This window comes from Pleurodeles waltl, chromosome 6 (assembly GCF_031143425.1).
Source record: "Pleurodeles waltl isolate 20211129_DDA chromosome 6, aPleWal1.hap1.20221129, whole genome shotgun sequence".
Classification (NCBI taxonomy): domain Eukaryota; kingdom Metazoa; phylum Chordata; class Amphibia; order Caudata; family Salamandridae; genus Pleurodeles; species Pleurodeles waltl.
The window spans coordinates 1059607613-1059630849 of NC_090445.1; the positions used below are offsets into that span (position 1 = coordinate 1059607613).

Genomic DNA, 23237 nt, shown 5'->3' on the forward strand with positions numbered 1-23237 from the left:
ACTGGGTTCCTGCTAACCATGTCCCCAGTGTCAGAGATTTTTCACAAAACTTTACAGTTGTTTCTCCAATTGTCAAACCCTTTAGCACCCTCTGTAAGTCCCTAGTAAATAGTATCCCTGGTATCCAGGGCCTGCGGTACTAAAGAGGGCTCCTAAGGGCTGCAGCATGAATTGTGCCATCCCAAGGGGACCGTCACCAAGCACATCACAGGCTGCCATTGGAGGCTGTGTGTCTTTGTGCGGCTAAAAGTCCCCTAACACTGCACACAATATATGTAAGTCACCCCTTTAGCATGCCTTGCAGCCCTAAGGAATGGTGCATTATATTACATGTGAGGGCATATCCTCACTGATAGATATGCCCCTGCCAAGAATATGTCAATTCTCAGAAATAGTAAGTGACCAATGAAGCCATTTTAAGTGCATGTGCTGGACACTGGTCAGTACGAGTTCGCCATCTACATGATGGCTTCACTGAAGATAGGGATGTTTGGTATCTAACATCTCGTATTGATGATCCCACACTGGTGCCATTGTTGGATTTACCAATACATGCACCCAGAGGGCACCTTAGAGGTGCCTCCTAAAATCCTACCAGCCTTTGGTGTGCTCATTGACTGGTTTCTGCCACCTGAGACACCGTTCTGGCCCCCTAGGGTGAGAGCCTTTTGGTCTCAGGAGGCCCAGAACAAAAGCCTGTCCAGGAAGAGGGTGTAACACCTCCACCACAGGATGACCTGTTGATTAGTCTTCCTAAAGCGGCAAGCCTCAAAAAGCTGCTGCCTCTGAAATGTGAATCTGGTTCTCCTCGCAGGATAGGAAACCAACCCCCCTGTCCAGAGCCCATTTGGCACCTGGACACGGGGGGAAAATTAGCTAGGCAGGAAGGCGTGCCGCTTCCAGGCTAGTACCCACCCCTAAGTTGGTCTACTGTGAGATGGACACAATTTTTCAGAGGGAGCCAACTTTGAGATGGCAAACTTAGGAATTCTGGGACAACGTTATGCAAGTTTCCCACAAGAAGCGGTCATATAGAAGCGTAGTGACCCTAATGGTCGGTAGCCCATTGGCTACTACCCTACACACCCCTAACACCTTTAAATGTAATATTTATGGGCATCCCTGGCACCAGGGAAGCAGATCCTGACGACCTGAGTAGACCAAGGACACTGAAGAGCCCCAACAGAACAAGAGGAGAAAATAAGCAGTTGACCTAGTACTAACCATGCTGGCCTGTCTGCATCTCTCGTTGAAATCTGCACCAAAGACCACTCGTCCTGCAGCTGTGACTCCAGAAACCCGGGTGGACTGCCTGTTTTTGAAAAAACACAAGAACTCCCGTGAACAGCGGTCCTGTTCTCCAGCAAACTCCAAAAGAAGGGACTCTGAAGCCTGTGGAACAATCAAAACCCAACACCTGAAGTGACCCTCGGGTGCCAACAAGGTTCCCAAGCCCTCCAGAGTCAGTCCATTGTGGTTTCACCCTCTCCTGGACTCCCTGACAACGCCTGCAGCCTCTGCATGCAGCCCCCTCTCTCCTGTGACCTCTCCAGTAAAGAAAACCCAACACCTAAGGACACCTCTGTACCCATCACTCTTGAGCTGTGGAGAAGAGGACCAAAAGTGCCTAACTGTGCTGAGCATCATGAGGCCTGAGCACCGTTGTTGGTTCAGCCTGATTGGCGTCCTGGCCAGAGCCTGCATCTTCTTTTTGCAGTGAATGATCTCCATAGGAACCCAATGCGGATCTTACCCACTTCGCACCTTAACTTCTGGACGTTGGCCTTGTAAACCGCTGTACTCTGCCTTATTGCAGGACTTGTTTTTCCTCCAATGATAACATTGCAGAACTCAGAAATTACAGTATCCACTTTTTAAAGTGAAAAGACTTCCTGTTTAAAAGCTTACTTACCTGAACGATTTTTCTCTGATGCCTAAACCTATATAAAGATATCTTCTATTATTATAAAGTAGTGTTAGTCTCCTTCTTGAGCATTGTCTAATTTTTTCACTTTTGTGTGTATTTGTAAATGTCTTGCACTCCTCTGTGTTAAGCCTAAGGCTGCTTGACCACCCCACCCCTAAATAGAGCTCTTTGCGATTGCATAGCAAGCCCTATCCTCTCACTGGGGAACCCCAGGGCCCTTTACACGGTTTTCACATACCACATAAAGGTCCGGCTTCCTATACATAGTGTGCCGAAAAGTTTTCTTTGCTCTATTTTTCATAGTGGCCTTTCCTTTGTGACAAATCAGTAACATGTTTTTCTTGTCCTTTTGACCTTCATTTGTGTTTTAGGAGGAACTGCAAAGGGAATCCAAATTGCTTGGTTGGCATTGGGGAACATATTTGGCTTGGGGAAATAGATGAGAATAGCTTCCACAACATTGATGACCCAAATTCTGAGCGGAGGAAAAAGGTATGTGCTTGGTAGTATTACGTATTTCAGCAACTAGTGGAGCTCCACTTATATTTCTATATTTCAACAAAACATTTATTTGCGTACATCTGGATTATTTTTAATAGCATACAGTTACTGAAAACCAATGCAACAATTAGTGTTTGAAAATGTTATGAAGTCACTGATTCACTCTGTGCTGTTCCAACATTTTACACTTTCATTTACATTGACATTTGTGAGACAGTGAGTAAGAGCATTACAACACCTGCAGTCTCTGCACGCAGCCTCCTCTCCCCGTGACCGCTCTGATAAAGAAAACCTGACACCTAAGGACACCCCTGTACCCATCGCCCTTCAGATGTGGAGAAGAGGACAAAAAGTTCCTACCTGTGCTGAGCATCGGGAGGTGTTTACTTGCAAACTGATCTGCTGTTTTGAAAAGGTCTTGCCATGTAGTAGCTCAACTGTATTGCCTTTTCCCTGTATGTCTTCTCCTGTGTTATGAGACTTTCAGAAACCCTTCCTTAAATTTGAGGATTCAAGCCAGAAGCTGTAACCTGAGAACTACAGTGTTCAAGAGTTTTAGTAGTTATTTAATTTAGCAGGAATATGGTTGTTTTCTGAGTCTTTTCTTGCACCCGGACCTTAAATGTCAATGATTTTTTTCTAGTTTAAGCCTTTATTCAATATATCCTTTTTTACTTGTATCTATCTCTCATGCTTTGGAAAAACTTGTCACTCTGTTGTGGATTCCCTGGAATGGAACCTGTTTTAGCCACCTTAGTTAAAATCACCCCTGTGATTGCATCAGGCCATAATAGCATGCAAATCCTAGAGGATGGTAGTTAAGTCATCTCTCTCAATCTGCTCAACCTGTCCTATTGTTTAGTGGCTCACTTTCATGGCTCTGCAGTCAGCTGGAGTTTTTCTAATTTAAAATTTGAAGCATTCCAGATGAAATTATTTAAGTTCTACCGTTCCTACTTTCTTCAGGGTTTACTTAAACCTGTCTCACAGTGTACCTCCTGTTCTATTTGTGTCCAAAGGCTTTGAATACCATTGACGGGTCTAGTAGAAGGAGGGAAGTGACATGACTACTATTTGCCTGTTATTAAGGCGTGATGTCATTGCATGGTAAATTATGGTAAAACTACACTGTGACTGGGAATCAACAGTAGAGAAGATAGTTGTATTCTTGCAAACACCGTAAGATTTGCACCCCTTTAGCAACATATCAAACTGCTACCAGAGTTTGAGTTCTGTTCATTGCCTTGCAGTGTGGTTTTCAGTTCTTTTGCTCAGTTGTCGTGCACACAGTTCATAAATTTCTTAACCCATATCAATATAGTGAAATCATTGATATCACCAGCAGCACAAGGCAGGGGCATGAGTTAGGATTTGTGCAGCTTACAATGACTTTGGAATTTAATTGTTTATAGGAAGGGCCTACTAGAGCGCACATGCTCGGTCTTTTGTGAGTCATATTGTGATGTTCCAAGAACACAGAGGGGTTGGTGCCCATCCTTTGCTTACCATTGGTTGGCTTTCCTGTCTCTCTCATTTGGTTGATTATTATTTGTGTCCCACCTGTGGACCATTGCCTCTTTACCATCTTTTGGATTGGCTGGCATTTCTGTTTTCACTGCTTACTTTTCAACCGCTACATTTTCTTTTTTCATGTTAAGCACTACATGACACTGCATGTGTTTTCGAGCTGACTCCTTTGAGTAATTTTCTCCACCTGCGCTTGTGTTGCTCTCTGTCGCCCTAGTGCTTCTCCCTGCACCCTCCCTGTTGCGCATCTGCTTCTTCCCGTTGCCTCCCCATGCCCCCGTCTTGCTTCACCTCACCTGCGCTTCACCCTCCTCCTATTTCCCTGTTGTCCTTTCCCACCTCCTGTGCCCTCAGTGATGCTTTTCCCCAAACCCTGTGCTGCTTTTCCATCCGTAATATACTCCACGTGTTACTTTTGCCTTCCTGACACCCTACCCTTGTTGCTTCTGCCTCTCTCCCACATTCCCCGTGTGTGCCTCTTTGCTCCTGCATTCACTTAAAAAAAAACAACAAAAAAACATTTGCCCGTTTAATGTTTTTTAGAACGGGTCCAACTCAAATTGGTAAGTAAAGAGGAAACAAAAAACCTGTGCCGTTTTGTAGATGTGCGCATGTGTTAATTTATGTTAATTAGATATAACCACAAATAACCATAATTTGACTTTACAGAGGTTTTTTTTTAGTGAATATGTATTTTTAACCATGAGGTTTTATGTTTTTTTTTCTTTTTTTAATTATTATTCAGAAAAGACCATAATACAACACTTTCAATGAAAGTACAGAATCTAAATGTGAGCGGGTCTTGTTCCATTATTTTAAATATTCCAAAGAGAAACTCTCCACTCTCGCAATGACTCCTCTTTCACACCACCCACACTCATGAGTGAATCTTAACCCACAAAAACAGAATGGTCTAAACTTGAATCACCATTAAGAATCTCCCTTATACTTTCACCTTGCACTTATTAAACATAGCGTAGAAGAGGCCCGGTCAAGCTAGAGGCTCAGTTAGTTTAGTGACTTTGGGCATGCTAGTAACATTCCCTTATTCAATAGGTAGTCTACTAGTGGCTGCAAAAATGTCTCCAATTTATCCTCCCCTTTCAGTTGTATCTCAAGTCACTTTCTCCATAGCCACCTGAGTCCACCAGCATTCCGTTGTTGTTGGAATTGAGGCAGACTTCCATCGCAATGCAGTCAATTGCTTGGCTGCTAAGAGTGCATTGAAGATCAGTCTCCAAATTAGACTGGGGTGGATTCAGTACATCGGTTGGACAAGGGCCCAGTAACCTCACCGCTAAATTGAGTTTCGGCTGACCTCCCACCACTCTCCTTATGTGACTAAGTATTTTTTCCAGTAATTTAAAGCATGTCCACCAAAAAAAGTATTGTCCTTCCTTCTTGCCCAAAGCCCCTCCAGCACATACTAGCTGTAGTTTAATACACTTGCTTCAATTTTTTGTGGTATGTTTGAGATACCAATTTGATATATCTTTGTACAGGGTTGTCCTATTCAGAACAGTTTTACTCAACTGAGAAATATTTGACCAAAATTTGTGCCAATGTGCTGGTTTTTCAGATTTAATGACAAATCGTTCTCATTGTTTTATATAACGCTAATTAGGGCGCTGGTTAACCCTGCTTAATGCTGCATGAATGTTAGAGGTGAGACTTTTAAGGGAGGAGAATGTTAGAAAAAGTTTTTCCTAAGAGGCTCTAATTTAATAGTGCTACCTTGTTCACAGGATGGAGGGCCTAGTGCCTCAAATGGAAGTAATGCACGTGCTCTTTTTAAAAAAAGTGAACATTCTGTTTGCAGTGCTGGAAGGATTTGAATTCTGTTTCCCTTAAACAGATTCCTCAACATTCAACAACTTCCCTTGTCCCAGCCCTCAATATCAGTATGATCCAATCCAGGCAAAAAGTCAAAGTTACCCAAAAGTGGTGTGAAATGGGGTCAAAATGTTATAAGTTCCAAGAACTACTGTACTGTGTCTAAAAAGCAGGCAGTAGTATTTCAAAATAACATACTGAAGGCCTTGCTGCTTTGGCTAGCTATATAATTATCCGTGGGGCTTGGCACACACTGCAGTGTCCGTAGGGACCCATTGATGTTCTGTTTTGTACAGAAATCATTCAAAGAAAACCGTAAGGTATACTGCCTGGTAGTATTTCTTTATATCTGGCCTAGACTTCCTGACTTCCTATGAGCTTACATTACTTTCCCAAATAGGTGTTTAAGTTTTCCTGCCCAAATAAAATTATCTGTTGCGGTCTGAAGCCGCTACAAGTCCTTGTTTGAGATCTTCATTGGGAGGGCTTGGAAGATGTAAACCAGGCAGGGCAGCACATTTTTAACTGCTATCCTCTCCTTCCATGATCTGCATAACTGACACCATGTTTGCATATCTGCCACAATAGAATGTATGAACCCGGGGTTGTTGGCAGCATACAGCACCCCAAGCTTCATTGTTATGTATATATTCCCAGATATATTATGTTGTTAGTGGCCCAGTAGAAAGGGTTTGTGTCTGTTAGTTCCTGTAATGCACTGTAGGAAGACCAACACGTAACATTTCCCGTTACCCAGATGCTATACTGTAATGTTCCTGTATTTCCATAACTCGAAGTGGAGGATTGGAGGTCAGTCAGGGTCAGCAAAATGCTGTCTGCATATATTGGATTTTATGGAATTCTTTCCCAGGATAAACCACTGTGATACCTGGATGATATCAAGTCCTTGCTGCTCAACAGCCAAGAAGGCAAATGGTAACATAGAAAGATGGCAACCTTGTCTTGTCCCACATGACAATGGAATTTTTCTGACTTCTTTCCATTTACCAAAAACTGTAGTCGTAGGCAGTTTATAACTCGCCTGAAACCAGGCTTGCATATTGGTATCTAAACTAATCCCTTTCAGTATCTTGAGAGAGAAATCGCCAGCTCACCCTGTCAAATGGTTTTTCATTATCAAGGCACAGGATCAATCATGGGTATTCAACACATGTTAGCGTTCAGTACGAGGTGAAGTACTTGCCTAACATTGTCCGCCGCTTGCCACTGTGGTATAAAGCCTGGCTGGTCTGGGTCCATTAGGGAAAACAAGCGGGACATCAATCTATTAGCTAGTACTTTAGTGAGCATTCTTGCTTCTGCATTCAGTAGGGCTATTGGTCTATACAACTCACATTTGTTGTCAGGTTTGCCTGGCTTATGGATTGTTGAGATTTTTTCTGACACCACTGATGATTTATTTTGCAATTTCAGAATGGAATTAACCCCTTCCCCGCCACGGACGTAATGGTTACGTCCATGGCAGCGCCCGTGTGGCGCCATGGACGTAACCATTACGTCCTGAATGCTGCCCTCAGGAGAAGCGCTAGCGCTCCTCCCGAGGGCCGCCCCCCCACCCCCCTAGGTCAGGGCTGACAGGGGAATCCCTTCCCCTTCAACCCCCGACCCCCCCCCCCCCCTGTGACGTCAGCGCGCGAGCGCGCGCTGACAATCACACAACCTCCCCCATCGAGCTGGAAGCAGAGCTTCCAGTGCGATCGAAAGAGAAATGCTCCGCATTTCTCTTTCGATCACGTGGGGGAGGCCCGGAGGGGCTTCAAAGGGAAGGAAATGTATTTCCTTCCCTTTGAAGTCTCTCCGAGGGTTTCAAAAGCCGGATTGCTTGCAATCCGGCTTTTGAAACCCCACTAGACACCAGGGATTTTTTTTTTCTTCTATGAAATTGACAGAAGGGAGCGACCCCTTGGGCAAGGGTCGCTCCCAGGGGGTCATTTTTTTTTAAGGCCTTTTCTGCCCCCCCTGGGGGCAGATCGACCTATTATTAGGCCGATCTGCCCCCAGTGGGGGCAGAAACCTCTAGACACCAGGGATACTTTTTTTTAGTTTTTTTTTTTATTTGTTTTCTTTTGTTTTTTAGGTGTGGGATGCGACCCCTTAGGCAAGGGTCGCTCCCATAGGGGGAAATTATATTTAGGCCATTTCTGCCCCCTTTGGGGGCAGATTGGCTTATTTTTATGAGGCCAATCTGCCCCCAAGGGGGGCAGAAACCACTAGACACCAGGGAGTTTTTTTTGTTTGTTTGTTTTTCACGTAAGGGGAGCGACCCCTTAGGCAAGGGTCGTTCCCTTGGGGGGCAAATTTATTTTAGGCCATTTCTGCCCCCCATGGGGGCAGATCAGCCTATTTTTATTAGGCCGATCTGCCCCCACGGGGGGCAGAAACCACTAGGCACCAGGGATTTTTGTTGTTGTTGTGTTTTACAGATGGGGAGCGTCCCCTTAGGCAAGGGTCGCTCCCCTGGAGGGGCAAATTGTATTTAGGCCATTTCTGCCCGCTTTGGGGGCAGATCGGCCGATTTTAGGTCAATCTGCCCCCAGGGGGGGCAGAAACCACTAGGCACCAGGGATCTTTTTTTTGCGCCGTCACGCAAGGGGAGCGACCTTGTAGGCAAGGGTCGCTCCCCGGTGGGGGGGGGGTTGAGGGGGGCAAATTTATTTTAGGCCATTTCTGCCCCCCCTGGGGGCAGATCGGCCTATTAGTATTAGGCCGATCTGCCCCCAGGGGGGGCAGAAACCTCTAGGCGCCTGGGCAAATAGTTTTTGTGTGTTTTTTTTGTTTGTTTGTTTGTTTTTTTAGAGATGGGGAGCGACGAATTAGGCAAGGGTCGCTCCCCTGGGGGGCAAATTGTATTTAGACCATTTCTGCCCCCCTTGGGGGCAGATTGGCCGATTGTAGGTCAATCTGCCCCCAAGGGGGGCAGAAACCACTAGGCACCAGGGATCTTTTTTTTGCGCAGTCTAGAAAGGGGAGCGACCTTGCAGGCAAGGGTCGCTCCCCGGGGTGGGAGGGGGGGCAAATTTATTTTAGGCCATTTCTGCCCCCCTGGGGGCAGATCGGCCTATTGGTATTAGGCCGATCTGCCCCCGGGGGGGGGGGGGGCAGAAACCTTTAGGCGCCAGGGCAAATGTTTTTTTGTGTGTTTTTTTTTTTTGTTTGTTTGTTTTTTTAGAGATGGGGAGCGACGAATTAGGCAAGGGTCGCTCCCCTGGGGGGCAAATTGTATTTAGACCATTTCTGCCCCCCTTGGGGGCAGATTGGCCGATTGTAGGTCAATCTGCCCCCAAGGGGGGCAGAAACCACTAGGCACCAGGGATCTTTTTTTTGCGCAGTCAAGAAAGGGGAGCGACCTTGCAGGCAAGGGTCGCTCCCCGGGGGGGGGAGGGGGGGCAAATTTATTTTAGGCCATTTCTGCCCCCCTGGGGGCAGATCGGCCTATTGGTATTAGGCCGATCTGCCCCCGGGGGGGGGGCAGAAACCTTTAGGCGCCAGGGCAATTTTTTTTTGGTGTGGTTTTTTTTTTGTTTGTTTTTTTAGAGATGGGGAGCGACGCATTAGGCAAGGGTCGCTCCCCTGGGGGGCAAATTGTATTTAGACCATTTCTGCCCCCCTTGGAGGCAGATTGGCCAATTGTAGGTCAATCTGCCCCCAAGGGGGGCAGAAACCACTAGGCACCAGGGATCTTTTTTTTGCGCCGTCACGCAAGGGGAGCGACCTTGCAGGCAAGGGTCGCTCCCCGGGGGGGTTGGGGGGGTAAATTTATTTTAGGCCATTTCTGCCCCCCCTGGGGGCAGATCGGCCTATTGGTATTAGGCCGATCTGCCCCCGGGGGGGCAGAAACCTCTAGGCACCAGGGGAAATTGTTTTTTTTGTGGTTTTTTTTTGTTTGTTTGTTTGTTTTTGTAGAGATGGGGAGCGACCCATTAGGCAAGGGTCGCTCCCCTGGGGGGCAAATTGTATTCAGACCATTTCTGCCCCCCTTGGGGGCAGATTGGCCGATTGTAGGGTTGCTAGGTTTGCTAGGTTTCCCCAGGTGCCGGCTGAGCTAGAGGCCAAAATCCACAGGTAGGCCCTGTTTTCTATGAAAAAATGTGATGTGTCCAGGTTGTGTTTTGGGCCATTTCCTGTCGCGGGCGCTAGGCCTACCCACACAAGTGAGGTATCATTTTTATCGGGAGACTTGGGGGAACGCTGGGTGGAAGGAAATTTGTGGCTCCTCTTAGATTCCAGAACTTTCTGTCACCGAAATATGAGGAACATGTGTTTTTTTTAGCCAAATTTTGAGGTTTGCAAAGGATTCTGGGTAACAGAACCTGGTCCGAGCCCCGCAAGTCACCCCTCCTTGGATTCCCCTAGGTCTCTAGTTTTCAGAAATGCACAGGTTTGGTAGGTTTCCCTAGGTGCCGGCTGAGCTAGAGGCCAAACTCTACAGGTAGGCACTTCGCAAAAAACACCTCTGTTGTCTTCCAAAAATTTGGATGTGTCCACGTTGCGCTTTGGGGCGTTTCCTGTCGCGGGCGCTAGGCCTACCCACACAAGTGAGGTATCATTTTTATCGGGAGACTTGGGGGAACATAGATTAGCAAAACAAGTGTTATTGCCCCTTGTCTTTCTCTACATTTTTTCCTTCCAAATATAGGAGAGTGTGTAAAAAAGACATCTATTTGAGAAAAGCCCTGTAATTCACATGCTAGTATGGTCACCCCGGAATTCAGAGATGTGCAAATAACCACTGCTCCTCAACACCTTATCTTGTGCCCTTTTTGGAAATACAAAGGTTTTCTTGATAGCAATTTTTTACTCTTTATATTTCAGCAAATGAATTGCTGTATACCCAGTATAGAATGAAAACGCACGTCAGGGTGCAGCTCATTTATTGGCTCTGGGTTCCTCGGGTTCTTGATGAACCTACAAGCCCTATATATCCCCGCAACCAGAGGAGTCCAGCAGACGTAACGGTATATTGCTTTCGATAATCTGACATTGCAGGGAAAAGTTACAGAGTAAAACGTAGAGAAACATTTATGTTTTTTTCACCTAAATTTCTATATTTTTCTTTTTCAGTTGTTATTTTCTGTAGGAAACCCTTGTAGGATCTACACAAATGACCCCTTGCTGAATTCAGAATTTTGTCTAGGTTTCAGAAATGTTTAGGTTTCTGGGATCCAGCATTGGTTTCGTGCCCATTTCTGTCACTGACTGGAAGGAGGCTGAAAGCACAAAAAATTGCAAAAATGGGGTATGTCCCAGAAAAATGCCAAAATTGTGTTGAAAAATTGGGTTTTCTGATTCAAGTCTGCCTGTTCCTGAAAGCTGGGAAGCTGCTGAGTTTAGCACCGCAAACCCTTTGTTGATGCCATTTTCAGGGGAAAAACCACAAGCCTTCTTCTGTAGCCACTTTTTCCAATTTTTTTGAAAAAAACAAAATTTTCCCTGTATTTTGGCCAATTTCTTGGCCTCTTTCAGGGGAACCCACAAAGTCTGGGTACCTCCAGAATCCCTAGGATGTTGGAAAAAAAGGACGCAAATTTGGCTTGGTTAGCTTATGTGGACAAAAAGTTATGCGGGCCTAAGCGCGAACTGCCCCAAATAGGCAAAAAAAAGGCCTGGCACAGGAGGGGGAAAAGGCCTGGCAGCGAAGTGGTTAAAGAGCGTCACCAGTCTGGGTGTTAGGTCTGATGCAAAGTATTAAAAGAGCCTGTTGGTTAAGCCATTAGGTCCTGGGGTTTTATTGGGTTGGAGTTTATGGATGGCCCTGATAATTTTGTCCGGTGTGCTAGAGAATTCCATGTTTTCCCTATTCCCACACCTGGTTTGGGAAGTTTGCCTCTTGTGTGAGTGCCTCTACCTTCGCTTTCATCCACCAACTCCTAGATACAGATTAGTATAAAATATCTTAAATGCATGAAGTTTGTCCTCAGTTTTGTCAGAGGGAGTGCCAGAGGAGTCAAATAAGGTAGGGAGTAGTCTCATCATAGTGCATTGTCATAGAAGTCAAGAAAGGAGTGGCCCCGTTTTATTTCCCTGTTTATAAAATCATTGCCTAAAACATAATAGTGATTGTTTTGAATTTCTCCGTAGAGACAGAGATTTGTTCCCTAAGATATGTGATCTTTCTCAGACGCTTTAGAGAGGCTCAGGACCTATTCAAGGGAATCTCTAAGGAGTCTGCTATTTCGCTATAGGTGGTGCCATTTCAGCTATGACACTGCCCCGAGAAACTGCCTTCAAGGTGCCCAAAGAGTATTCTAGGGTACCTTACCCATATCATTTTCTAGAAGGTAATAAGTGATAACATCCTTCGTTTGTTGTACAGCCTTTTTTAAAGATGAGATTTATCAAATTTCCAGCTACTCCTCTTACAGCTGTTGAGGGATAGCTTCCTTTCTCATGTTATCATTTGCATGATCAGTAATCGCAATCGAGCCTTGCTAAATAGCAATTGTTTTATTTACTTTTCCTTGTAGTACGCATATTAGGCTGATTAGGGAATAAGACCTGTGCACGAGAGAGAAGAATGTATATTTTTGTCCTGAACAATATCTAGTGTGCCACAAATCTACAACTGCAATATCTTTTACCTCTTTGTAAATCTTTAGACATAGCACCCTGAATGTACCTGTTGTGAGGGTGCCTATCCATTGCGACAAGATTACAATAACCAACCCAAATAAGGTTGTCTGACCCCCATTCTCTGCTTCTTCTTTTTTTTTAAAAAATATATTTATTGGTTTTATATTTCGAAATATGATACAAATTGTTCAGTTTGCAACCACAGGATAAACCAAAACGATGGTTAATTATCTAAGTCTTGAAACAAATACACACAACCCCTCTATGCACTTCACGGAACGCTTCTGGTCTTGCAATATCATTCCTGGCTGCACCCTCCCTAGGTTTATCCTTCACTGTTTATTTTATATAGGCATTCGTTTGAGACCAGTGTGGACCTTGCTTTACGTGCATGGGTTCCCTGAGTGTCTGAGGGGAGGGGCATCAACTAGGATAGTGTATGCGAGTGGCTCCCCTGGTTTTCTGCTCCCCGCGCCGCGCTACCACTGTGGTGAGATAGTCTTAGTGGGCATTTATTACTAGAGAGATGGGCGGATATGATGCATGTGCACTGTGTTGTCTGGGTGTCTTATGAATTCTGTTCCCGTGATGAGGGGTGCAGGTGAATTTATGCTGTGGTTGTTGCGAATACGCGCGCCCCAATTTAAGGAGGCTTTTTATTGTTTTTGGCCTCCAGCTTTGTTACCATATCCTCCCATGTAGAGCAACCTGTGTGTTGCCGCCCTTCACGCACCATTCTTTTTAGTACCAGATTTTCAGTGCGCGCCCAGCGTGTTATTAGAGAGTGCCAGGATTTCAGATCGGGAGCCATAGAGGCTTTCCAATGCATTGCTATTAACCTTTTATACATTAAAAAGGCCAGGTCTATAAATTTATGTAAATGTCTTTGTTTTTTTGGTCTCTTCCTAAGTCCCAACAGGCAGGACCCGGGGTCTGCTACCAGTGCCAGTCCCGTAAGCCCAGATACCTCCTCTACCACCTCCGCCCAGGCCGTTTGTATATTCGTGCAATCCCATACCATGTGGAAAAAGGATGCTGACGGCAATCTGCATCTGGGGCACATTGATGCTGCATCAGGGAACATGCGCTTTATTCTGGCTGGGGAGAGATATGTTTGATGCGTGTAATTGAATTGGGTATATCTAAATCTGGGATTCCTTGACACACCTCTGATGTGGGATAGGGCCTTGGGCCAGTCTTCCAGTGGGATCGGGGTGGGGAGTACTGCGTTCCATCTATCCCATGTTTTCCCTGTCTGTGTATCAGGGGTCTTGTTGAGGATTCTATATAGATTGGATATTGTTTTAGTTTGATCGCTGTGTTGTAGAAGCTGGTGAAGCACAGGGGAGATCTCTGGTTCCGAGGTGCCCATTCCCCAAATTTTCCTGATTTCGTGACATACGGCATGATATGTCAGGAACTGTCCCGGATTTATCTCCGTGAGGGCCTGAAGGGCCTCGAACGTCATTAGTTTACCGTCTTCGTAGCAATCCCCTACGGTCAGTATTCCTGCTTCGTTCCACTGCTTTGCAGCTTGCATTCTGGCTGCGTTCCCCACTAATAGGTAATTCAGCGGTACGTGTGGAGAGTATGGGAGCTTATCTGCTCTTTTTTGCACGTATCTGGCCCAGCACGCGTACGCAGCTGCAAGCAGTGGGTTGACCAGTGCCACTTTGGGGGGCTTTGTCGACAGCCAATTTAAAAGGGGAGTCCCGTTCCGCCGAGGCTCTAGGCTCGTAGGTTCCGCTTGCTCTGGTCTGTGGATCCAATATTGGACCCATTGAAGTTGTGCGGCTGCATAGTATTTTTCAAAATTCGGAGTTCCTAGGCCACCATTGTCCAGCGGACATTGTAGTGTGGGTAGCGCCACTCGCGCTCTGCCACCTCCCCAAATGAGCTGCAGCAATGCTGTGTTTAGATTGCTGAAGAATCTTTTGGGAATAATTATCGGTAGGGCCGCAAAGTAATATAAAAGCCTAGGTAGAATCAACATATTAGCAATCGCCACCTTGCCGGGTGGCGAGAGAGGGAGCTTGTTCCAGAATTGTAGGGAGCCTTTTATAGATGTTAGCGCCTTCCCCAGGTTCCCATCTCTTAAGTCTTCCGTGGCATGATATATGTTTATCCCTAAGTATTTAAATGTTGTAGGGCACCACTTAAGATATCCTGTCTCTGGGGGATCATGATTATTAGGAGCCCTTTTTACCAGGGGAAAGACACACGACTTCTCCCAGTTTACCACAAGGCCAGATAGGCCTCCGAATTCAGCCAATAAAGATATTACAGATGGGATAGCTGCACAGCCGTTCCTGATATATATCAACGCATCATCTGCATATAGTGAAATCGTGTGATGTACCCCGTTCCTAATAATTCCCCATTCATGCTCCATGAGGCGAACTTTTGCCGCTAATGGTTCCATTGCTATGGCAAACAGTAGCGGGGATAAGGGGCATCCCTGCCGTGTCCCCCTAGAGATCGGGAAACTATCAGAAATCACCCCGCCTGATTTCACCCTCGCGTTCGGGTTAGAGTACAATGTCCGAACCCAGCGGATATAGTTAGGGCCTATTCCCATACGGGCCATCGTGGCCAACAGAAAGTCCCACTCGAGCGTATCAAAGGCCTTTTCTATGTCTAATGAGAGCACCATTTCCTCCTGTGCATTCTTGGGGGTGTCTCCTATTATGCCCAACAATCTTCGAATATTCAGGAAGGTGTTACGCTTGGGAATGAAGCCACTCTGATCTGCATGTATCAGTAAGTGCATGAGGGGGGCCAACCTGTTGGCCAATATTTTGCCTAATATTTTGCAGTCTGTGTTCAGCAGCGATAGTGGTCTATAAGATTTCACATCTGTGTGGTCTCGACCCTGTTTAGGGAGTACTACTATCAGAGCCTCCCTTTGAGATGTGGGTAAGCTTTCTGTAGTCCACGCCTCTTGGAACACTCCTAGCAGATGAGATTTCAAACTGGGTAAATAGGCTTTGTAATACTCCGTAGGGAGACCGTCAGTGCCAGGCGCTTTGTTCCTGGGTAGCTGTGCAAGGGCTAGTTCTATTTCTGCTATTGTTATAGGGGTTTCAATTCCATCTCTATCTGGTTGTGGTAGCTGGGGTAGGAAGGAGTCCGCCAGAAAGGCCTCTAGTTGTGTAGCCGTGCACGCAGTACGTTTAGTGTATAGGTTAGAGTAATAATTCCTAAACACCTCGTTTATTTCTGCTTGTGTAGTAGCCATTTCTTGCGCGCCCACCCGGATGGCCCCTATCGGGGTCTGCTGTCTATCCTCACGTAGTAGCCACGCTAGCATTCTGCTTGATCTATCTCCTTCCGTTTGCAACCTGGTTAAGTAATATTTATAGTCGTGGCAGCGGAGCCTGCTATCTGCCTCATTATATTTTAAGCGCTTTTCTTTCAGGGCAATACTGGTAATTTCCCCCCGTGCTACTGCTTTTTCCACATCCCGCAGCTCCTTCTCAAGTTTGCTAATTTCCGCCTGTAAGGAGCGTCTCACTCCCCACGTAGTGGACATACATACTCCGCGGGCCACTACTTTGTGGGCATCCCATTCTATCGCCCGGGTTGTTGCAGACATAGCGTTTATTTCCCAATATTGGCCTATAGATTCCCCCAGTGATGTAGCGAATGCTTGGTCTTGTAGAGCTTCCGCCTGGAATCTCCAAGTGGGTATTACCTGACGTGCCCTGTCCCAATTCAGGGTTACCCGCAGAGGCGCATGGTCCGAGACTGTCTTTGCCAAGTATTCGGATTCAGTTATCAGCGCCCCTATTTCGCGAGTGCCCCATTTTATGTCAATTCTAGTGTGGGTATTGTGTGGGACCGAATAAAATGAATATTCTTTTTGCTCTGGATGGCCTAACCGTCATACATCATATAGGCCCATAACATTTGCCCATTCTTGCAGGGGACTTACGAGCTTCCTATTAGTTGATGCGCTCTGGTGGGTGCTAGTTCTATCTAATGCTGCCACTGGGGTGCTGTTAAAATCCCCACCCCAGATGGCAAGGGGCATGGGGTGGGTCAGCAACGTTGGGGTGAGAGTGGTGAGAAAGCCTATGGTGCCACTGTTTGGGGCGTATACCCCGACCACAGCCATTTGTCTACCATCTAATCTGCCCTCCATTACTACGTACCTCCCTCCCTGGTCTATCTTGTGTGTTGACATGAGGAATGGAACTCCCGCTGCTATCCAGATCAGCACCCCTCGCGAAGGTCGAATATGTTGTGCCAATCAGCTGGCCCCCCCACTTCACTCGCATGTCTCGTAGATCCCCCTCCAGCATATGTGTCTCTTGCTTCTCTGCTTCTTCTTATCATTTGAAGCATAAAGTGTTCCTGTCCTTGATTGGACCCTGCTTATTTTCATTTTGGACACTTTGAAAAATTGTGATGCTAAAGCTTACTCTTAGGTGCGTATCATGCAATTCCAGGTGTGTTTTTTGGAGACAGAACACATCCAGGAGGACCCCAAGAATTTGTGGCTTTTGATTCAGGCCTTTAATGTTCCTTGGTATCTTAAAGGACAGACTGGGAGAAAACAAGTCATTTTTAGAGTTGCACAGTGTGATGTGAAACAATCAATGCATTTTTCCTCCACTCCCTTATCCCTCTATTCTCTTTCCCCTTTCCTCCCATCCCCCCACCCCGATAAACCCTACCTGAAATAGGAAAAAGATACATTCCAAAGGTGGTAATGGTTTGTGCTATGCCCTGCACTTAACACCTCCACCTCACTTTCCACCCCTGAAACAATTAAGGTACAAGTGGGGTAATTCCCCACCAATCTTATAAAGGTTGGCCAGTTATTCTAAACAGATCTGCAGCATAACCTTTTCCAGTTTAAAATTAACTAGCACAATTGATTAGGAAGACATCAAAAAACAACAATAGCCAAACAGCTATCTACAAATATCGGTATGCAATTTTTTTTTAAATAGTCAGTGGCAATGTGGGATCAAAATTTCCTGAGCTTCTGCAGTTTAGACCATATAAGATTTCCAATTGATTTGAAACTAAAGGCCAAACAGAAAAGACCAATTTATAACGAATTTGCCGCCTGCGCAACTCCTCTGTTACCAAGGACAGCATTTGTATCTTGTTTAAAGTGGTTTATTACAGATCCTGCAACAGTTCGACTGTATGGTCAAGGAACACTCCTTCAGTTTAGTTGGGAAGCCCCCAGTCATGAATTATGTCCCTTGGGTGGATGCCACACCACCTCATGGTGTGCTCTCTCTGTGTGAACAAGCTACAGGGTTATGAAACTTTTCATCTCCCTTCAGAACATGACGAAACAGAGCCTCGCAGTAAATGAGTACATTATCTGATTATTCGTTCTCACATTGTAAATAATCATCCGACCATCGATCCTCTAGATCTGTGCATTTTTTCTTTAGTGCTTTCAAAATCCCTCTCCATTTATGCTTATATCTTCCATGTTCCTGTTGTCTTGAGACAGGGCTCCAAAGTTGGCTTTGTTGGTAAGCCACCATGACTCCCAATGCCTGAATTTTGTTACTTCAGACAGTCCTTTGGTCAAATTTGCCTTTAGAGCTTGAGGTTGCATAGTGACCATATTCTAAATTGTGTTATTTAAGTCTCTCAGACACTTCTATATGTCATCCTTAGTGATCACTGGGCATGTCTCCTTTTGTTTGGTGCCATCTCAAGTAGGACGTGAGTTGTTGGCCCTGAAGTCTGACCCCAAAATTCTTTGAGGTTCTTCTGAGATTTAGATCACTTGGGCATGATCAAGCAGGAGGCGGCAAGATGCATTTCTGTGAGAGAGAATGCTATACCCTATGAAAGATGTTTCTGTGCCACCTAAGCTCTAAATGCAAAGTTTGCCAGTGGCAGGCAACAGACCCTCTGCTATGAGAAATGTGTTCTCTTACATTTCTGTGGCCCATTCCACAAACCCCTTTAACCTCAGTCTCTTGCTGGTTCTTCAAAAAATCTTTCTAAGAGTGAATCATTGTGGCTGAATGTCTTCATGAGTGTTTGAGAGGATTATGTAGCAATGCCAAAGTTAAAAAAGATTTAAAGCAATTTAAATGAATAGTATGATGTAATCATAACTACTAAGTCACCATTGCTGCCTCTAATAAATATTATAAATATGCGATTTATCCCGCTTTGCTTTGTAGATTCCTTTTTTTGTGTTTTTTTTTTGCAACTTTTCCATGGTTAGCACATTTTAAATGTGGCTCTGTTGGTATTACAATGACTCGCTTCTTGGGATACTTTCCTATATGGCAGTTGCAATAAATAAAGATAGGGAGTAACTTATGGGGTTGAATAACAATTATCACTTTACTGCGTGGCAATTCAGTATGTGCATGGAATAACTGTTCTGCTGCACCCATTAATAGACACTAAACTTCCTATAATATTCAGCCTTGTACATAACTGGATGAGAGGTTGGTTTGTTCTTAAATGGTCTGGAATCAGAAGGGATGCTACATTGTAGTTTGCTATTGGGTCACATAACTTCTTGTGGCCCTCATCGCTATATCAGTAACTCATGACAAAGACCTTGGGAAGCATGTTTAAATATCACATTGACCTTCTGTCGAACTGGGCACTCAAGCATCTTTTTCAGCAAAGCTTATTAGTAGCCTATATGCATTGCTCTTAATGGAAGAATTGTCTTTATTGCATATTTCTGCATCTACTGCATCATAGGTATGATGTATAATTGGATACATACATGCCAGCAGCAACAGCATGCATCGCTGATAGTATCAGAACTGTCTGAGGAACTACTTTCAACAGCACAAATTTGACAGAATGTTGCATAGCCCTCTTATGCATCTAGCACTTATGTGGGTGTCAACGTGCTCACAACAGCACAGAACTGTAATGAAACACTTAATCAGTGGTAAAATATGTTTTACTAGCTACACATAACACGACATGCCCACCTAATACTGTAGATATACATCACATAGTCGAGCACCACCATCCATCCAACACCATGTAGTAATATACGCCACACTGCAGTCCAAAAACAGAACACATAAAGGCTGAATTTTGACTACTATCCCAGGACGTCTTGCATATGCATGCAACAGGCTACTAGCACACTCAAAAGCAGGTGCCTCCATTATCTATCTAACACATCCATTAATGGACAAAAGGCATGGATAAAGAACTTGAAGATGTGTATGTCTCACACGTTCATGTCACCAAAGCACATTTGTTATTCTACCTAAGAAATTTTGAAAGTAATCTCTGGACAATTTATGGATCATGACCCGTACAAATGACAGATTGTGCTTGATAAATGTGACAAATAGGAATTGTTTTAAACAGTGCACACCTTTGCTCTCCGGGGATAACACAATCGTTCCATTGCTGACTTTTTCGCATAAAATTGACGCGGTACAGACATCTGGTGCTATGTCACCAAGGTTACTTTCTAATAAAGTATGCACTCTCCTCAAAAAACGTAATCAGTTTAGTAGTCCAAAACCAACCAGACCAGAATAACGTGGAGCCTAAATTCAGTGGACCTTGCTTCCATGCAGCCCCTAGGTTAACTCACAGGGCACCTTCACTATAATGTGCCTTCCTATAAGGCCTATTGTTCCTGAGGCCACACGTCCATACACCAACTTGTCAAACATTTCAAACTAATAGAAACTTGATTTCTGCCACAAATTGAATATTTTCTTCAGTAACATCGAACAGAAACCCATATGGCAGCAGAAAGATGGGACTTTTGTACCCAGGACCTGCATTTAATTTAACTGTGTGCTTTGCTTTCAACAGTGACACACATTTCATCCAATCTTTCATAAAGTTAGACATTTGGAAACTGACTAAGTGTGCTGGGAATTGACTGTTATAATATGTGTTATTGTTTTCCTTTTTTATTGCTAATGCAGACTCCTCTTTTCTTTCTGTACCTGTGTACCCTTAAGTGGCCTGGAGAGAGATTGGTACTGCATAAGTATTATATTATCTTCTGTTCCCAGTTTAAAACAAAAAATACGCTCAGAATTCGATTAAACCTGACCCTCTTCCTTGCCTCTGAAAGCAGAGGTATTTCACTTGGTTAAATGCTGCCCAAGAGTGCTTAATTTTTGAGACATTATTGCTTAAAGTGACTCTCATTTTAAAGCTTGCATTTATTTGAGAAGGTCCGATACACAACGTGATGTGAGCAAAGTAGAAGCTTGCCTTGTATCTAAAGCAAGTTTTTTAACACCTTTATTTTGTCTCAAAAGACCGTATTACCCTCACTCCTACAGGAGTGTGGAATTCCTATAGGCTGACGTTTAGGACATATTGTTTGGGGTCAAGGACAACAAGTATTCATTTTTATTTTGTCCTTGGTACAAGTAGGCCCAACCCCCAATAGCACAAACCCTTTGGCTGCTAATTTACAGGAAGGGAACTGTCTGCAGTTGAGGCAGGCCTGAAAAATCATAAAAATGTTACTAGACCTGCAGGTCGAGTAACTTAAATAATCTTCTTGACCTAACTGTAATGTACTTGACCCGTCGACGGGTTTTAAATTGTGTGATCCTAGGCAAATAGTTTACAGAGTTGCCTTTTTCTTCATTCTCACATATGATTGTACCTTCAAATATGTGAGCTCAGCTTTTCTGCAGTACAAAAAAAAGTTTGTTTGATTAAGTAGACTAAAGTTTACTGCAAGTATCACAAGAATCTATCTCACAATAAGGGGACATGTGACTTGCTTTTAGTTTACTTACAGCATTACCATCAAGTAAGGAGGGTTTATCCGTTTGTTTAAACACTCCCTTTTAATAAATACATTACTAAACCATGATGTAGTAGCATATTGTCATTTACACACAGTACATTTCCAAGAAACGTCCATAAACCTTTCCACTAACTTGCAGTTTTACTGATAAACTATATAGTGCATTAACAATATGTGAAAATTGAGTATCGGAAAACATATCCTTTGCACATCAACACATAAAGTATTCTGATTTGTTTTCATCCTATTAAAATATTATTTTCAGCACACAAATATAAAAAATGGGCTTTCACAATTACTGAAATATATTTTGAAATGTTTGTACAATTGACTTAGTCATTTAAATGTTGTGTGCTAGGAAAAACCTGACACCCTATATCCTTTTATTTTACACCCAAAATACAGGTCACACAGTTCACCTTACAAAGCCCTGTAACTGCATTCAGAAGGAAAATTAATTGTAAGACAAGCTGACTTTTGACCTCTGTCTGTGAGCAGAGAGCAAATGTGACATAAGAACAAGATTTAAAGGCGTCTTTTATTGCCCCTCCACTTTCTGTCAGAACAGAACACCTGTTCTTTGTCAACTAGTAAGTCCTAAAAATAGCTCGACCTGATCCATTAGGACTCACCATAGCGAGTGGTGGAGATTTTTAGAGTCCTGTGAGGTAATGTTTGTGTCCATATGTTAATATTGTTCGAACTGATATTTATGGTTCATTAATGCAAAGCCTTTATTGTTAGGCTGAGCACTCTAAATAAACGTTGTGAGGTCACACTGCACTACTGACAGTGGTTCTAATAAAAAAAAAAGTGTGCACACATTTGAAAGGTTTAACAATATGTGGCTAAGATAATGCTCCCATGAATGCTCTCTGATTAGATGCAGATGTTTGCAGAAGCTTCTAGGCAAGATTGATGAATATTTGCTTTCAAAATAAAAAAAAATGCAAGTAGGACAAAAAGGTTTTGTTAAATTATTGTGAAATTTTAGGTACTAATTCTTTGAAGCATCATGTAGTGAAATGTGTTGATGCATGCTATTATTTCCAAAAATATTCATAATTGGAAATCAGTGTAATCATTTGCAACAAGATTATGGGAAACACGAAAATAAACAAGTACTGGCAAAGCCAACCGATCCGATATTAGTTGTCAGTCTTTTGGTTTTGTCAATGCATGTCTTGTTTTGACATGGCTTTTGTAACACGTTATCATTGTGGGAGCTGCCAGGCCTTCACCATTGAAAGCAAAAAAAAGTGTTTTGGTCTCAAAAACCACAAATTGCCACAGTGGTTCCTGGCACAGAAAAAAAACTACTTTGTGGAAGAGCAGAATGTGGGCACTCACAGATAAGCCCCCTGATAGATGGATAGAGAGAGAGATAGAATTTTAATAAAAACAAGATGTCTTGGTTAACGCGAGACCTAATTAGGGGACCAGTTGTTAAAAAATAAATAAAAAAGTCACAAAAGTGCACCTATGGTATATGTCTTTGCAATAGTGGCTTTAATGAATTTACAGAAGTAGACCAGGAAAGTATATTCCTAGTAAATATTTGTGAACCGTATTTTAACATGAGCAAATGTGTATGTGTAAATTTGCTCATGCAAAAATCTGTTGAGTGTTTAAAAGTTGACTTTCCCTTCTACCACATTTTTCCCAACCCTGGAAGAACTTCTACTTCTGCCCTTGTCAGGAGTAAACTTCCAACCTTTCTCAGTATGGGAAAAGATTGGGGGAGAGCTGGTGAAAAACCTTAAAACGTGCAAGTTAGTTGGTTTGCACATACTCAAAGGCATTCCAGCCTTTGAACTGTTACTGCTTCTTTCAGTTCCAGTATGTAGATCTGCGCAAAGGTGCAAAATAAGTAATTTGGTATAGTAGGGATTGAATTTGCTAGTATTCAAGCCCTACTGTAGTATTAACCCTGGCATAAATCAGAGAAGCGTTTATCTTACAAAATGAGATTGTTGCCATGATTTGATTAGTTTTTTTTTTAAACCGGAATCGTAGATGCCGCCTGTCCCATGGACAAGAAGATAGTTTATTAAATTCCACACCCCTGCTCCTATTTAACTCATGTTTTTGTGACCTTCCAAG

General features: G+C 43.9%; 1 protein-coding gene across 2 annotated transcripts in view; it reads left to right on the forward strand.

The window, feature by feature from the left end:
- Positions 1 to 23237, forward strand: part of USP48 (ubiquitin specific peptidase 48) — a 774242-nt gene that overhangs the window by 27261 nt on the left and 723744 nt on the right. For both annotated transcript variants that reach the window (XM_069240019.1, XM_069240020.1), the window contains exon 2: positions 2299 to 2419. In XM_069240019.1, coding sequence (XP_069096120.1) covers positions 2299 to 2419 — 121 coding nt within the window. The remainder of the gene's footprint in view (positions 1 to 2298; positions 2420 to 23237) is intronic.